At 43.9% G+C, this 18175-nt stretch overlaps 2 protein-coding genes across 3 annotated transcripts in view; one reads left to right on the top strand and one right to left on the bottom strand.

Annotated features, from left to right (window-relative positions):
• Nucleotides 1-1488: 1488 nt before the first annotated feature.
• Nucleotides 1489-4301, bottom strand: LOC142814149 (uncharacterized). Its single transcript, XM_075892107.1, has 3 exons — nucleotides 3818-4301; nucleotides 3443-3689; nucleotides 1489-1666 (listed from the first exon to the last, which is right to left on the bottom strand). The coding sequence occupies exons 1-3, from the start codon at nucleotides 3954-3956 to the stop codon at nucleotides 1489-1491; spliced, it is 564 nt and encodes a 187-aa protein (XP_075748222.1). The 5' UTR covers nucleotides 3957-4301.
• A 1098-nt stretch (nucleotides 4302-5399) lies between these two features.
• LOC119171897 (Suppressor of Cytokine Signaling at 16D) overlaps nucleotides 5400-18175 on the top strand; it is a 29945-nt gene continuing 17169 nt past the window's right edge. The window contains exons 1-3 of one of the 2 annotated variants that reach the window (XM_037422772.2): nucleotides 5400-5536; nucleotides 6730-8273; nucleotides 9202-9370. In XM_037422772.2, coding sequence (XP_037278669.2) covers nucleotides 6822-8273; nucleotides 9202-9370 — 1621 coding nt within the window. In that variant the 5' untranslated portion in view covers nucleotides 5400-5536; nucleotides 6730-6821. The other variant, XM_037422773.2, reaches the window with a different exon arrangement.

Genomic DNA, 18175 nt, shown 5'->3' with positions numbered 1-18175 from the left:
ATGCCTCATAGCGCTTGTGTACCTAGGCTCACAAATATCTATGTACGCCATAGGCGACAAATTCGATGTTACCGAGTCGTCTGTTCATGTTTGTGTGACACGGGTCGTTCACTTCTTACACGCTATTAGCGATGAGATAATTTGCTGGCCTAGTAGCGCGGAAGTGACCCGCATAAAGAACGGCTTCCTCGCCAAAAGTAAAGGCAAGGGCCCAAGAAACACCATCGGCTGTATCGATGGATCACACATCGGGATACTCACTCCAAGCGAATCTACGCAGTCTTACTTCAACCGGAAAAAGTGGCCTTCGATAATCCTGCAAGGAATCTGCGACGACAGGAACAAGTTGCTGAACGTGTTTATTGGGTTTCCAGGTTCGGTTCACGACGCCCGTGTCCTGAGGGAGAGCCCCTTCTTTGCACGCGCAATTCAGGAATGTGAAGACAATTATATACTGGGTGACAGTGCATATCCACTGATGCCATGGCTCATGACCCCATTCAAGGACAATGGAAGTTCTTTTCCTACGTGGAAAAAGAGCTTCAATAAACGACACAGTCAACAACGAGTGCTTATTGAGAACACCTTCGGCCTGCTTAAACAGCGTTTTAGGAGGCTCTACCTTGTTGATGCAAAAAGTGTGCAACAGTGCTGCTATATAGTTATGGCTGCGTGTGTGCTACACAACATGTGCAACGATGAAAGGGACTTCCTTGAGGAACTTGCAACGCTTCCCCAAGAAGAAGATGTGGGCAATGATGAAAGTGAAGGAGATTTTGATTGCAGTCTGCCAGGCTACAGTCAGTCTCTGCGAGAGTTCATTGCAAAGGAACAGTGCTAGAAGTTCATCTTTGCTTCGCGATTTATTCAGTGTGCAAATGTTTTGCGAAGTGGGGTGCCGCGTCTAGAAGCAATGTTTTTTTTTAACAAATTAGATGGAGTAGACACTGCTAGTGTTATAAAAGTTTATTGCCCATATTATAACCCGTCCTTATTTGAGAGTACGTCGATCAACCGATCGAATCGCTGCATGCGCTCATCATGCCGCTTTGCCTTTGCCTCTTCCCATTTTTTTCTTTCCTCCAGTTGTTTCACTGCTGCCTCCTCTTGCTTAGCTCTCGAAGCTTGCATTTTTTCTAATGCCTCCAAGAGCGGCGTGACTTGGGACCTACTCTGGCGCTTCCTTTTTGGCGTTGTGCTGCTCCGAACTTTGGATGCTGTGTTGCACTCGACTGGGACTGCTGCATCTTGAGGTGCTTCAGTGATGCTGGTGCTGTTGAAAGTAATTGTACAGGTGCCATGTCATTTCCAGGCTACAGCACAAATTAAGTAATTTTTACTTACTCTGGACTTGCACTAGGCAGGATTGTTTTTCCAGGCTCCAAGAGCAGCCTTGGATTTACACTATGTTCTTTTTCCAAGACTTCTGCCAGCTCTCTGTAATAGACACTATGAGAATCACTGAAGATATGAAGACACAATCGTAACTTACTCTTCATATTCACAGTTCACACGGTGGTGACCTGAAGAATTGTTGTCTTTTTTTGACTTTTTATATGCTCTGTCCAGCGACTTCCATTTGTTTTCCACTTGTGTGGCAGTCACGTTGCACAAGAACTCCGTATTGATGGCCTCAGCCAACTTCTTCCACAGAAGCCTTCTTGTGCTAAACAAAAAAGCAAAGCACAGTTAGTAGGAAAGAAGGAAGCGACGTAACGTGACCCAAGTCTTGCAGTAGCACATGAACCTTTCCTTAGTACTTCATATGTGTAGCTTTCAGGGATAATTGCTAGGGATGTTCGATTATTCGAAAATTTTGGATAATGAATCAAACAGCACTGTATTCGGTTCCTAAGTCGAATCGAATTGCACATATTCTAAGTAACAAATATTCTTTTAATAATCGGCACTGGCGGGAGAACCCCAAAACAACGAAACAGCTACAAGTCATTCTTTCAATCCCTAATGTGACCTGTACGCAGCCCAAGCTTTTGCAAGACTACCTACACTATATTGATTGTCGAATGAATGCGCTTCTGAAAGCTCCATTCTTGCTCAATTTTTACTGCACTTTAGCTGTATCGCATTTATCAGCTCCTGTCTTCGTCTTGTAATAACCAAAGGTGGGAACTACGAGTGCTTGCAGCTTCACGACTAGCAACAGATACAAGTTTTGCGTTTGCGTAAATTGTTCTTGCAGATGTAAATTTCAACGCCCATTGTTATCCGCTTTTAGTGCGCAGGCCATGTTGTGATGACGGGTTGATCTGCTCCGTTACATATTTAGTTGTATCTGCAATGTTTGGTTGTAAATTGTTTTGTTTTTGTGTCCCAATTTTATTTAAAGTGAGGTGACAAAGTCTCACGTTGATAACGCTAGTCAATGCCGTAGTTGAACCTACAATTACAAAATGTTACGAATATTCTAGTTCCTGCTGCATACGAGATTACCTTAGTTTTCGTAATTGTGGTATTTTGAGTAGATTCAAACTGACTGTAATGGCCTTTGTCGAAAGTTTGTGACTATTTGTTTCAAATAAAATGTTCTGTTCTAAGGCTGTTTTGAAAATGGTCTACTTACTATTCAAACAGTATTCAATTACTATTTGTATTCTATTTGGTGCCATTACTATTTGACTCTTACTTGATTAGGTTCCGAAATTCACTATTCACACACTTCTGATAACTGCGAACGTTCTTTTTGTGCGGGAAGCATTATGTTGGAGAAGTTGAACATTGTGTAAATCACTCTTTTGGATCATAAAGCTTCACTAAGGAGACAGCCATATTCTAACCTGTCTTTGCATTGTAAAACATGCAGCTGCGCAACCTTGTTTGCTGACACGACGGCGCAGTCTAGGTTCAAAGATAGGGTAGCACGTGTCAAGAAGCATATCTCTTTTAACAATGAGCTGCACCATCTTGAAAAGTGGCAGTGCGAGAGAAATGCGGACAGACAGTGAAGACACAAGGACTGCAGGGCGAGACTTGCTAGAGATGTGCCTCAGAATAACAACATGCAATTCCCTCTAGTGCAAATTCTCAAGGCAGCACTACACTTGCAACATGGCTTGAGCTTGGAGGTGCTGCACCTTTTCGGCAAGACAGCGGTTGTGCAATGCCCAACACAAAAGCACCGTCGCTGTTTTTGAAGATCACTTGACTTAATGAAACATTACGAATGCCTTCGTTGTGTATATATGTGCGTGACTATACATACTGTTTGTGTGTATATGTAAACGTATATGTCACAGTCAGGCGCATAGCCAAAATTTTTTTTCAGTGGGGGGGGGCAGTAAAATGTAAATTGCTGGCAGTAAAATGTAGGCAACAATAACCATCGCCATTGTGAACTTCATGCGCCCTTATCTTGTTGGTGCTTGCCTAGAGTGAAACGGAATAATAAAAAGCTGCAAATAATTTTGGACATAGGATGACATACCGAAGTGCCCTGGTTTTTCCCACCAAGTCCTTCATTTCCGAGTATTTGGCGATGAAGAACCTTGTTTTTCGGGCGCTCCAAAGCTCTTCCACATCTTCAGCCGACGCGGCTGCTGCTGGAAATGCGGCTAAAGCCCCATCGCTGTCAACGTCGCCGTCGCAGGCAGGAGAAGGCGTCGGCGGTTGTGCCGGAGGGGGGTCATTTTCACGATTCCCTGCCATGAACCGCAACGTAACGCGCTTGCCGTCTGCAAGGGCGAAAACCAAGATTAAAAATACCGACATAGCATAAGCAATGCTACGAGGCTGTTTGCTGACCGACTACGACTCCTGGCCGCTAACCACGTTTTTTGGCAATGCATGCAGCCTGACTTACCTGATGCCTCATAGACGTAACCGTTGGCGTCCGTCATAAATGACCCGTCGGGATTGTGAAGTGCCTTAACTTCCTTTTGAACGCCCTGAACAACTATTTGCAACGTCGTCTGCTCTGGCCTTGGGGGGACGCCCGCCATGCTGCACTACTCTGCACCTGCTTTGGAGTGCGTGCACGCCGGTACAGAACTCGTCAGGAACTAGGCTTACACCTAGACAAAACGAGGGAGCCAGTGCAGAGGGTGCGACAGAGGGCGCGCGCTGCTCCGGCAAAACGAGGACGAAGGTGCTGCACCCTTTGAACTGGTTCAGCCGGTGCAGCCAAAACGAAGAGACCAATAGAGTGAACAGTTAATCGCCACATTTCGTTACCGGCGTAACGTTTCTAATTACCTTAAGTAAGCTTATACAGAAACGAACAAAGCTGTATGGGAAGATAGAGGTTTGAGATGAGAAATACATTTGACCAAATTCGGTCGCTAACTTCAGTGACACCCAGTGTTCAAGAGTTGTCCATCGCTAAACACACACACACACACACACACACACACACAGAGAGACAAACTGTGGAGGCAGCACGTAAATATTTCATATCATTAATTTTTTTATGGATTTCGGCGGCATTTGTTGAGGCAGCCTTCGGGAAGGGTGCTCGAACCCCTCGCAACCCACCGCTACGCATTTTTACATAATTTACAGATTTCGTATATTTACTTTTTTCTTGTGTGCTATATTTAAATTTCTTGGCACTATTTGTGGAGCCTGCCATATTAGCCGCGGTACTTTAAAAAAGCTTTCATGTTTTTTAGCTCAGTGAATTAGCATAACACACGGAAATAAAGTTTACTAAAGCACCCTGGTGCTTCTTGCTAGCTTGCAACTCGTTCTGAATTGAAACGACTCTCAAAAACACAAGACTCACCTTTTCTTCCAATTGCCTCGATCCATTCTTCCCGTATGTCTGTGGCAGGAAACTCGTGAAAACTTACTTTACTTTGTTTGCCTTGTTCCGATTTGCAATATGGCACGCAGCAATACACCATACTTACATTTGAGGTGTCAGCTCATCTAAAAAAAAAAAACTGCACGCGGCCACTATTAGAGCTGACTACTGCAGCTATCTGCCGTCTGCAAGTTTCTGCACACGACCTACTGTGTTTCTGCGTATCTTCTGCAATTTGTGTATGCGTATCGTCTGGAACCATCGTGATTCAGTGTGAACAATGAATGCCTAACAATAGTTTTTTTATCTCGTTGGACTACGTTTTCATTCAAGAAATATTTTCATAATAAATTTTCCTTCATTTGTAGAAAAGTTCCCGTCTGCTTGCCACTGTGACCCTTTGTGTGCTTTTTTTACGGTTCTATTTCTGCTTCAAACGTCCACACGAATGCAGCCAACTCTGACGAGGAATCATATCGCTTTATTTGCCATATTTTACACATTCATACACAATTCATGCACAATAAGAACGATTTGCACTGCCACAGCGATGGCTGAAGCAGACGACAGCGAACAGGTGCTGCCTAGCGCCACGCCGCTCGTAGGTGACGGCCCTAGCGGCAGAAGGTATGAACTAGAACGTGGGCGCTGGAAGAGGTGCTCTCTGGGCAGGTCAGGAGTGTAGTAGGTCATGGTTTCACCTCGCAATGGCTGCCTCTTGCGGGTGGAAATTTCCTCGTCGTCGTTGTGTTGTCACCAAATAAGAGGGTTTACATGGTCAGTCCACCTCTGATCGTTTCTATGGGATTAATTCACTTTTAACGAGCTACTTAACTGTATTCAGTCTTATTTTTTATGGATGAAGCGAAACTTGATCGTTAGCTGCATTTCTTCAGTGTCGTAATCGTGTTTTCAGGTGTTTGTAAACTGAGGACAGCACCACTTCCTCGTTTAAATGAGTGGTTTTGCTCATTGCGTGCTCCTGGAAGTGAGTATAATCTACGAGAATAGCCAATGTTTCTTTAGTGTTCACCAAAGACCGTGGTGTTTATTCTTTGTGTCGGTTTGGCTAAGTAAAGAAAAGGCTACGAATACCGTTAGCTCTTGCTTTCAGAACTTGCGTGCTTCTGCTGTCTAGTGCTTTTCTGCGCTATTTCGTGGCACAACTTCTGCATCGCGAAGTTGAAGTCTAAAAATCTTATTTGGTGAGGTGTTGTTTACGTCTTTCATTGTAGTTTGAATCCCTGCTTGTGCTCACCAACTTTGAACTTCCCGAGCCTTAGAAGTCGTACCTTCTACCCGTTTTAGCAATTTTAAGCATTCCCAGTGCTGTTCACGTAGAGTTTTTAAAGTATCGGTGATTATACTTATAGTTATGTGCAGAGGTCATTACGTCACATCCTTTTCCAGACTGGCGTCTCGGCTGCTGAAAGTTAGCTAAGTCAGGCAAGTAATTGGCATTCTGAAATTCGATGAGCCTTTTGCCTTCGTTTGTTCTATTGTGGACGTTTTCGTAACTCTGAAAGTACTTCGAAGTTGTCCGATCTCTGTTGGTTCGTTGTTGAATCCTGCAGTTCACATTCGTTTTAAGGGTTGCAACGAAAACCCAAAAGTAAATATTTGTCGTCTCTATTATGATTCGCACAAATGAACTTTTTCATGTGGCCTTTAAATGCGGTCAGTGTGCATGTACTTTCATATACTGGAAAGGAAAAATGTCATCAGATATGGTTTTTCTACAGTACTGTATTCATAACATCTGTGCAAGTTTGAAAGCCTGATTGTACACTTGTGGGTTATTTATGGAAGATATGTACTTACTACTTAGTGCTGACCATGGCTAAGTTTTTGACATCCGTACTTTTGCTTCAAATTGTGTATGGCTTAAACTGTTTTTGTTGTAAAAATTGGTGGTTCCAACAGTCTTCTTATACGTTGTTGTTTTTGCCTTTTTTGTGTTCCTTTAAAAGGATTTCTGAGGATTCATCTTCGAGGCCACCAACAATGGCGGCACCATTGGAAGCGGCTATTGTGCCTTCAGGCAGCTGTTGCCGTGCCAACGATGCTTCGCTGTGAACAAGAGGAACATCAAGTCTCCCTTCACCTATGGCCTGCCCTGGTTGGTTGCTTTCTGCACAGCTCGACGCGTGACATGGACCAACAGGCTTCCCCAGGAAGCCTTGACTTTCGTGATGGGCCCACTCGGGATGAACACTACGCCAGCGGCCAGGCCCAAGAGGGCAGTACTGAACAGCCGCGTCATTCTGGCCACCCCGTCATTTTTCAAGTTGACCTCCACCCACCATCTGGCCACCAGAACATCGGAGTATGGGAAGCAAGGGTTCCATCAGCTCGACCCCCATCCTCGAGTGTCGAAGAATGTGGCGCCATCGGAAGTGCTGCAGCTTCGACCTTGTCTGCCGATTGGCCGTCCACAGAGAATGCAGGGGCGTTGCCTCTGAGCGTCTACATGGCATGTTTGTCTCTCGACTCATGTCAGGTCTCCACCAGTCCACGCTGCCGTCTTGAAGCCACATGTTGTTGTGAATCGCACGGTGCCACTGCAAAGTGTTCACCTTCCAATGCAGGCGGCAGCCGAGCATCTGCATCCGGTCGAACTAATGGTTCGGCAAAGAAAGCCTCCAGGTCACGCTGTTCCTTGGATGAGCCTTCCAACTACACGCTTGTCCTGAAGCCGAAAGCATTGAAGCCTTGTGCCGTGGTAGGATCCGTCCACTCTGTGCATTCTGCCCACTCGGCTTGTTCGATTGCGGCTCCATTTGAAAGGCCAGAAATTGTCAGCCGTCCCGGGAGCACGCCATCACAGGTACTCAGCTCGAGTGAAGAGGGCCGCGATCTGCTGCCTCAGATGCCCTACAGCAGCCCCAACAGTCCAATTCCATTCTCGGCGGCATCAAGGGAGGCAGATGTGCACGTGATGAAAGAAGAAAAAGCCTCATCTTCGTGTAGTAATTGCCGCAGATCACGTTCCACCACTGTCGAGTCCAAGAAGCACCTCAAAAGCAAAAAGAGAAAAGAAAACTCTCGTGCTGAGCGATGTTGCTCGGAAGAAATTGGTGCACGCAGCAATTACGATGGCATTAAAGAGCTGTCTGGGCCCATTGGAAAGGCGTCTTTACGGCATTCGCTGGGCTCTTGCTTGGGTGCTCGAGGTCAGAGTGTGTCACGGCCTGTTGAGAAAGCATCATCATCAAGAAAGCGCTTTTCATTCACTCTACCTAATGCGCTGTTGAATGTTTTTCGCAAGGGATCTAGTGCCACACCATCGGTGCGAAACAGCTCGAGCCAGACGGATCCATATCCGGAGGAGGTAGTGCGGTGCAGTGAGAAGGCGACCAGCCCATATGCCGTGCGGGCACTGCCTCCACTTCCAGGCAATGCTACTGTTACACTGTGTGACCACTTTGGCAGAGCGGATGCAGTGAGCTGTGCGTCAGATGATTCCGACAGGAAAAGCCTTGACTATGCATCCAGCATCGAGAAAGTTAAAGATGTAAGTGCCTGTGACAGCAGATGGCTAAGGTCGTGCTTTAGGCTTACAGTAGCTATAACTGAATTTTTAAAGCCGCAAGTGTTAGTTTCAGCCGCAAGTGCTAATTCAGCATTTCGAAAATATTTTTGTCTTTATCTTTAGAGGATTAGAAAATTCTGTCTTGGAGTTTGTGCTCTGTACTTTGCTTAAATTTGCTGGATCTGTGATTGTGTGGAGCGAAATCCCACGAGTAGGCTTGCTTACCACTTTGTCTGCAGTATTTGCTTTGCTGCTTTGATTTTGGCCATCATTGCTAGCTGTAGATTGAGACCTTTAATAGAGATTTTTCCAAAATATTGATTTTCCTAAAGCATGCTAATTGTGGCATACAATTTGGCATATAATGCAGATATTAAAAGAAAGATGTGAAAGAAACAAATATTTTAGCTTGACAAACATTTTTGGCACCAATTAATATAAAATATAGTGTTGTTAACGTGCAAAATAGTGCATTCAAATCAATAGAGCACTCAAATTTATGAAGAAATTGCAATGTTTGTGTCAACAACATTTCGCTTTCTTGCATGCCCTTCATGATCCTATTCACTGTGTTCCTGCTGTTATCTCCTAATTAGGCTAAAGTTAGTCTCCAGCATTGAAATATATTTGCCTTGTTACAAGGTAGTACCTTACTTTGATCTTGTTCAAAAATTTTGATCTTGTTTCAAAAAGTGCTGGTGACAGCATTGGTCAGGACACATTTAGAAAATCTATTGCCATTCATGTTTTCATAATGCTACTTGAATGCCTAGCATGTGTTTAGTCGCACCAGTCATGTTAGTTCTATAAACCGAGTCTGCTGTGTCAGAAATTATTGAAACATTTTAGTTGATTACGACTTGAAATATGAGAATTGTTGAAAACTTGATCTTTTGTATCTCATGTTCAGTGTGGCTGGTACTGGGGCCCCATCAGTGGAGAGACAGCTGAACGGCTGCTCGCACACGAACCAGATGGTTCATTTGTTGTGCGTGACAGCTCTGATGAGCACTACATCTTCAGTTTGACTTTCAAACTCAACGGCTTTGTACGACACGTGCGCATCGAACATGACCAAGGTGAGTATGTGCTGCAATTCTTCAATTATTTATTTATTTATTTGTTTATAAATACTGCGATCCTTCAGTTTGAAGATCATGGCAGGGTGGGAGAAATGTTCGAGGATCGGTACGTACAAAGAAATAATGAAAACACAATAAGTCGTACGATGTGAATATACAAGGCGAAGGTTGAAAAACGCTTACTTCAACAAATTTTTCGAGTAACATAACACGTAATAACGTAAGATGGAGAATACGGGTTACAGACTAACACAATAATTACAATAAAACAAATAATACAATGCAATTTGTAGTGATGGTTTAGGCGATGCTGTTTTCAAACAATGACAGTTTCTTGTGTGAAATGACATTATTTGTCAGGCTATTCCAGTCTTCACTAGTTCTAGGGAAGAACGAATACTTTTTTTTTTTTTTTTTTTATTTACAAATACTGCTGTCTCAGTTTTTGAGACATTGCAGGAGTGGAATACAAATGTTCAAACAGTAAAACAAATTATCAGAATACATGACTACGCAACTCTTTTTCGAATTGCAGAGCATCGAGTCTGCGCAGAGACCCATCAAGCTCATTCCATAGATCCACGGTCCACGGAAAAAAGGAAAACTTAAAGCAGTCGAGACTAGCTCTAAAGGGCGTAATGTTTAAGGGATCAAATCGTCGGGTACGGCGCGCAGAAGCTGCAACAAAAGAAATGGGCGCTAGAACACCCAAGCCTGTGTGAACAGTCTTATGCAGGAGGATGATACGATCGCAAGTGCGCCGATGTTCTAGAGACTGCAGTGATAAAACATGCGCATGCGAAGTAGGCGAGAACCGCTGGTCATAGCGACGAAAAATAAACCTTATTGCTTTCTTCTGAACAGATTCTAACATAGCTATGTCATGTTTATGGTGAGGCGACCAAACAACCGACGCATATTCAAGTATGGGCCTGACCAAGGTCTTGTACGCTGTCAATTTGCATTCTTTTGTCGAGTTGTTTAAAGTGCGTCGGAGATACCAAAGTTTTCGAAGAGCCTTGTTGCAGATTGTTTCGACGTGCGTGCGCCATTTTAAGTTTGTTGTCAGAGTTACACCTAGGTATTTAAACTCCGTGACACGAGCTAGACTGACACCATTATTAGTGTATGCAAAACTAAGAGGCTGTTTCTTATTTGAAAAGGTCATGGCTACAGTTTTTTTGAAATTAATTGACATTTGCCAGTTTTCACTCCAATTACAAAACAATGAAAAAACACTGTTCAGGGCTTCCTGATCTTCAACACTAGAGATGGTGTTATAGATAACGCAGTCATCTGCATACATTCTTAGTTTAATTTGTGTGTCACCGATAATTTCTGCTACGTCATTTATGTAGATAATAAACAAGAGCGGCCCAAGCACCGAACCTTGGGGCACCCCTGAAGTGATTTGTACTTCAGACGATTTCACATGGTTAAACGTAACAAATTGTGTGCGTGACCGCAAGTAATCTGCTATCCAGTCAACTAGCTTATTGTCACCAAAAAATGTGCGAAGTTTAACTAAAAGTTTAGCATGGCAAACCAAGTCAAAGGCCTTTGAATAATCAATAAATATGGCGTCAATCTGTCCTCGGTCGTTAAGAGAAGAAGCGACGTCGTGCGTAAATTCAAGCAACTGTGTAACAGTAGAATAGCAAGCACGAAAACCGTGCTGTGATCGGGAAAGTATATTGTGTGCATTTAGGTATTCTACAATATATTTATGAATGATATGCTCCAAAAGTTTAGAGCTGGTAGAAAGTAAAGATATTGGCCTGTAATTTGGTATTAATTGCTTGTTTCCAGACTTAAATACAGGCACGACGTTTGCTAATTTCCACAGCTGGGGAACTGTTGCAGAGATTAATGATTTTTTAAATATTACAGTAAGATAATTAGCACACCACTCTGAATATCTTTTTAGAAAGACATTGTGAATACCGTCTGGGCCAGAGCTTTTCGTTACATCAAGATTTAATATAAGGTTATGTACTCCAGAGGAGCTTACTTCAAGATCAGGAAGAGCAGACAGATTGCTGCATGCAGAAAACGAAGGCTTGATGCCGTTATCAGTGGAAAAAACAGATTTGAAATAATTATTAAAGGCATTTGCTATAGCTTCGGGATTTGAGCAGGATTGGTCATTAACAATAAATGATGAAGGTATAGACGATACAGGACTAATCGATCTCCAGAACCTGGATGGATTTTTTTTCATAAATCTAGCCAAAGTATTGCTGAAGTAGTAGTTTTTAGCCTCTTTCATTTTAGTGCCTAATTTACTTTTCAATGTATTAAATGAAGAAACATTGTCGTTACACCTGGAATGACGATTCTTACGTAAACGCTTTACGCGACGAGTGAGTTGAATGATTTCTCTATTATACCATGGGTGTCTTGGGTTCCGTTTAATATACTTTTGAGGCACGTACTTTGATTGGCATTCACGCGCAATGTCACAAAACTTAAGGAGCAGCGTATCTACATTGCAAAATTCACTGCAATATACAAATTCATCATAAGATGAAGCTAAAGTGTCCAATACGGAAGTATCATCAGCGTTAGAAAAGTTCAAAACAGTTTTTATCTCAGGTCTTTGAGGTGGACACACTAAGTTCAAGGCAACTTCGACAGCTTTATGGTCAGATAACCCATCGATGACTTCGCATTTTACACCGTGCGATAAGAGTTGCTGGTTTACAAATACAAGGTCCAATATTGCGTCCTTGCGTGTTTCGGTATCTACAACTTGAGTTAACCCAAAAGAAACCGCCAGATCAATCAGGGAAGCGCAAAGTGTCCTGTCACGCCCTGTTGGGATAAGTAAGTTCCAGTTAACGTGCGGGAGATTGAAATCTCCAGCCAAAAGTAACCTACAATCGTACAACTTGTTACTGACAAGGTAATCATTAATAGCAGGGACAATATCATCGGAGTTAGGAGGACGGTAGAGGACACCAATAACTATTACGATACCTTTAATGTATATTTTGCACCGACTTGTAGCGTTTAATCCGTGAAGGTAAAGTAGTTATCATTTTACTATGTCGCTTGCGAGTTGCGTAACCGGAAGAATAACGAAGGATGCCTGCAGTGTCAACATTTAAATGATCATTTATTAATTGACAAAAAAACTTAAGCCGGAAAGTGTGGTTTCTGTCCACAACGGGTTGCAGACCCGTTTTTACCAATAATTCAGATACGGTTGTTCTATCATAGGAGTTATAAATAAAACGTAAGCCTTTGTTTCACAATTTTTCTAATTAATCAATATTACGTTTAGCGAATGGATCCCATATTATTTCAGCATATTCCAACATTGGACGAATCAGTGTTTTATATGCCAACATGCGCACAGATGGGGTAGAATATTTTAAGGATCGCTTTAGAAAAAAAAGTTTACGTAGACATTTACCTGTAGTTATGTAGGTGTGTTTGTTCCAGTTTAGATCATTAGTTATCCATAATCCTAGGTACTTGTATTCTGCAACTTCTGTAAGATTGAAGCTATTTGTGCCGTACTGATAACATAAAAGATTTTTCTTTAGTGTTATTTTCATATAAACAGTTTTGTTGTAATTAATTGACATTCGCCATTCTTGGCACCAAGAGACGACCTTGTTAAATTAATTATTGAGCCTTATCTGATCCCCAGCAGTTGATACGTTCGTGTAAAACACACAATCATCAGCATAAAGCTTTTAACTTACAGAAAGGCCATTCGTTATATCATTTATATATAATAGAAATAAAAGAGGTCAGAGGACCGAGCCCTGAGGTACGCCGGAATCCACAGGAAGTTTGCTGGAACAGCTGTCATTAAGTGAAGCAAATTGTTGCCTGTTTTCAAGATACGCTTGTATCCATACTATAAGTTTCTGATTTTTCAAGATATATTGAAATTTATGAAGTAATTTTTTATGCGAAACTTTATCGAAGGCATGACGATAGTTATAGCGCGAGAACAAAACGACGACACAGCGACAAGAAGGACACGAAAGACACTGTGTCTCTGTGTCGTCGTTTTGTTCTCGTGCTATAACTATCGTCATGCCATACCGACTAGCCCAAGCTGCCACACTTCTAAGTTTATCGAAGGCCTTTTGGAAGTCCGTAAAAATGGCATTTAGCTGTTCACCTTCATTTAGTGCGGTAGCAAAATCGTTGGTGGTTTCAACCAGCTGTGTAGTGGTAGAATACACACTTCTAAATCCTTGCTGCGCTTTTGTTAGTACTTTGTGTTTATCAAGAAATGTAACAATGTGAGTGTGAATTGTGTGTTTGAGAATTTCACAAGCTGTAGAGGTTAACGATCTCTTGTGTAGGATTTCTTCAAGTTCGGGGGAAGCACTTAGAAAAAACAACTTTAGAGTATGATCCCCGCTGAATTAAAAAAAATGATACGCAAGTTCTCGAAAGTGAATTTAAATAGCATTGTTTAGCAGAAGACAGTGGCTTCAGCCACAGAGGTTCTTGAGACGTTGGGAAAATACAGTTAGTGCTTCATATTTGCCATGCTGCATCGTCTGCTACTGTACCGTAGCTGAATAGTGGCTTTTGTGATTAGCCCCTGAAATGGTGTGCACTCAAAACTATAGTGGGATTAAACAACTTAAATAGCACTGACACAAAATTTCGAAGTTGAGATAATGAGCGAGACAGGTTTATCTAGAGATACACATAACAACACTGAAATTTTATGGGAAAACATAGTTTAGAACATATTTAAAGTCAATTTTAAAGTGCATGCTGCGCAACTGAGTGAGATGCAAAGCACTTCGTAACCCAATATCAGCGCAGTGAGTGTAAACAAACTTACGTCATGAGTGTGGGCTGTTTGACGGCACCCACGCTGCACTTGCACTGGCTGTGATTTTTCCCTCCGTGCATGCTGTTGTGCACGCCGCCATGTCATAGTTTTGTATGGTCACATGGCCAGCTGTGTTTTTACCTTGGTATCGGAGCTGCTCCTGCCCAGCTCGGTGCTCTTCGAAATTGAAACTGAGACTGAGTGCTCTAAACATGTCTGAATAAGTAATCATTGCGCACTCATGCAAACCCGGTTGCAATCTATGATAGATAAGTGGGTCATAAGCTGCCTATTGCAGCAACAACAACAAAAAGAACCAGCTGCAAATTTTTTGTGTCGGTGTTCTTTTAAGAATTTCGGAGAGGCTCTGTCCAGATGATCAGAGCGCACTAGCCGATCGCCTGCGTGATTGCAGATACAGTCCCACTCATGCATTTGACAATGTTCTCCAAAGGCTGCTCGGCTCATGACGTCAGTCTGGTGTGCGTGATGACTGGGGCAGGTTTTGAAAAGGAAATTCTGTAGAATTCTAGTGTTGTATCCGACTATTGTCATGAGGCAAAAGTTGAAGATACAAGAGAGACAGTAATCATGTAAAGAAGAGAAAAAGGGCTGCCTGGAGCTGTTGCTCCTAAAGAGGACATCTCAACAGGTCGACACAGGGATTGGCTAATGTGAGTAAAAGATATAGGAGAAAAGGATAAGTGTAGAGAAGGGTATATAAAAAAAATCACAGCATATTCACGAGGTGAATGATGATGAGCGGGGCGCAGCGTCCGTACGTCCATCCGTGCATCCGTTCATGTGTTGGTCCGTGCGTCCATTCGTGCGTTCGTCTGTCCGCCAGTGCTTCTGCCTGTCCATCCGTGCGTGGGTTCGTCCATCTGTCTGTGCATGCGTATGATCACATTAGAGAATGCAGACGGCGTGCAGGTAACACCGACGAGACGCGAGCTGAGGAAGCCAAACGCAAGAGTCTTCAACGCGCCCGCCGCTCTTCTTTGTCCATGCCCCACCAATGATCCGACACGTACGGCGACGATCCAGAGACTGAAAAAGGCACTCATTCCCTGTGCCCGCAGGCAAAGTGCACAGCAGCCAATCGGAGAGTAGCGGCAGAGTAACGTCATCTAGGAAATGAGACGAAAATGTCTTCTTTCTCATATCTTCTTGTCTCGGTTACGCATGACTAGTGACAAGGTTAGCCTAAGAGGAGTTTCGCCCCTAAAAAATCACAGCATATCCACGAGGTGAATGATGACGAGTGGGGCAACGTACAGACACACGGACGAACAGACGGACGAATACAGAAACTGATGGACGCATGCACAGAGGGACTGACAAACGCTTCGCCCCACTCATCATCATTTACTCTGTGGATATGCTGTGACGTTTTTATTGATACGCAATGCAATTCAACTAGCTACTACGACGACACGAGATATATGGCTCACGGTGTAAGGAGCTTTGCCACTACAAAAAAAAAAAAAACGCATTCAATCAGTCTCCGGTGTGGACGCACGAACCCTCGCCATGAAAGTCTGGAGAACAGTGATGAGCACGTCGGGGGAACAGTGATGTGCAGAGATGAAAGTCGGGGTAACAGTGATGTGCAATCCGGTTGACTTCACGGGAGCGCCGCTTCAGAGAGCTAATCCGAAAGTGCCATGGCATTGCGAGCAAGCAGGGCTGCAGCACAAAAACGTCGCTCCGGAGATTCGGCTGGGAGGAATGAAAGCGCCGCACAAACTGCCGCAACAGGTATGGCTATCATTATGTCTTTCGAGACGCCGGTAGGGGCCGGCGGAGTAGAGAAAGCGGGCGATGTCATTGTTGAGCTCGTGGAGACGACGGCAGAGGCCAGTGTGGTCGAGGAAGAGGGTGGTGCTGTCAGATGAGGGCATGATGACCGCGTTCTTGCACTGCAGCTGCCAGGAAGGGTAGCACAGCTCGGTTGCGGAATGCTTTTCATTGCAGTTGATGCAGCGTGGTTGCTCAGGTGCATATGGTCCTGGCGCAGGCATAACGCCACAGCGCAGGCACCGTTCGTCTCATGAGCAAGTGGCAGTTGCGTGCCCGTAGTAGTTGTTACGGGAACACTGTAGGCGCCGGAGCTGGCGGGAACGGACAAGGCGCCTTGCTTATATAACAGCAGGATGTCAGGGGGGATGGTAATTTCCTCAAAGGAGACGGTGAGGCAATTACCTCTGGAAACACCGGACATGAGTGGCACTGGTAAAGCAATGTTGTCAGTTAAGTCCTTGAAAGGGATGAACGGGTACAGCCCGTAGATCATGCAACTGGACACAGGTGTTAAGATACATTTTCTTGGACCGGACTTTTGTCTTGCAGATCGTCTCAACCTGTAGCAAGGCGGTTAAATTGGCGGTAGGGTGCATGTCAGCTGCAACCAGGTTGCGTATGAAATTCACCCGAACACGCTGGGCAGGGGGAAATCTCGGGAGGAACGTGGCGACCACGTCCCTAGACACAGCCAGGAAATTAGCTCTCTTCCCGACAGGTCGAGAGATGATTGTGGTCTCCTACTCGTTCTGGGTTAAATCTCCACTGGCTTGGAGATTTTGGTGGCTCGAAAGAGGGCTCGGAAAAGTGCTGGAATGCACATGTGCACTTGGGGACGACGCCGTTTGCTCGGCGGCCGATGGAGTTGAGAGACAGGAGATGCTGTTGCTGTAAGGGGGGAGTCCCTTGCAGGAAGCCATGGCCGTGACAGGGGATGAGGAAGAGCTGGGTTGAACCATTCCTTTGCTCGCAGCTTGGGAGAGGGTGGCAGGGTCATTGCTTCCTTTCTCCTGAGGTGGGGGTTTCTTTTTAGAGCTCGGAGGCTTCCGTGGTTCCTGCTGCTGCGTGGGCACCGATGGCTTTGCCGAAATTGACGGGATGGCTTCCTGCTACTGTGTTTTCTTTCGGTGGCATCTCAGTGACGCCATCTGTAGCTCTTAGAAGGGCTGCGTGAGAAAGAGAGTGAAGCTATTACAGTCGGAAGAACGGGAACACAAAAAACTTGCGTCCTTCTCAGTTTAAGTCTCGCTTGGCTCTCTGACCAAGCTTGCGGTAGTATTGACAATAGCTGTGGAGCTGACAAGTATTTGAGGTGTTGTCATGCTGTTCATTTGGGCAGTGTAGAGAATGACGACCCATGCTTTGATGGCCTTGTAATTATTGATAGAAGAGGCCACATAGCTTTAATTCCTGGAGGAGTGGGAGGACACACCACAAGTAGTGTAGGCAGAGAAGCCATGGCAGACGGTGTTGCTTGACCAATTGGCTGCATCGCGGCAAGGAAATAACACACTGCCACCGCAAGCACTAATCACAGAAGTCTATTCTATGACCCAGGAGGAGGTGTGTGACATAGGAGAGCAGGAGGAAGTGCAGTAAAGAGAATGTTGTATCTGTTCTGCTGTGACCATGTTCTACTAATTTATCTTTTTTTATTGTTATGTTTAATTGTTAATTAGTTGAATTTGTTTCGCTATCAGCACTCAGAATGATGTATATTCATGCTTGCAATCCAAATTCAATTTGTATATACAAAACTGGTTTTCTTCTACTATTCTCATTAATTTTGTTGTCCTTTGCGCTTGTTACTTCTTAATGTGTTTTTCTCATATTTTAACAGCATATCTTATTTTCATGGTAGGCTGCTTGTATTGTCACTGCTTAGAACACTTGAATTCCCCACCCTCCTTGTTTTTTTTGTTTTTTGCACTTGGGCACTTAATCGACTCACACCTACACATTTCTCCCAATTGGCTGTCCATAACAAATAAGCACTACCTTCTGCCTTTGTTTCTTCTCTGAGCAATTGGCTAGTGTTCGCATCAGGGCTAGTGTTGCAGTCTTTGGTTGAAACTGAAAAAAGAAGTACAAGGTCCTCAAAAAATGCTTTCGGTCGTTCTGTCTGCCACCAAAATATGTATATTTTTTCATCATGGAAACTGGAAAAACCTTGGATGGGTGTTTTC

The sequence above is a fragment of the Rhipicephalus microplus genome, chromosome 4, assembly GCF_043290135.1.
Source record: "Rhipicephalus microplus isolate Deutch F79 chromosome 4, USDA_Rmic, whole genome shotgun sequence".
In the NCBI taxonomy this organism is placed as follows: domain Eukaryota; kingdom Metazoa; phylum Arthropoda; class Arachnida; order Ixodida; family Ixodidae; genus Rhipicephalus; species Rhipicephalus microplus.
This window is presented reverse-complemented; position numbering and strand designations above follow the sequence as displayed.

Coding starts and splice junctions, on each gene's coding strand:
- LOC142814149 (XM_075892107.1), bottom strand. CDS start 3,956: ATGGCGGGCGTCCCCCCAAGGCCAGAGCAGACGACGTTGCAAATAGTT. Junction 3,690..3,817: donor TTACGTCTATGAGGCATCAG/GTAAGTCAGGCT, acceptor TCGCCCTTGCAG/ACGGCAAGCGCGTTACGTTG. Junction 1,667..3,442: donor GGAAAAACCAGGGCACTTCG/GTATGTCATCCT, acceptor TTTTTTGTTTAG/CACAAGAAGGCTTCTGTGGA.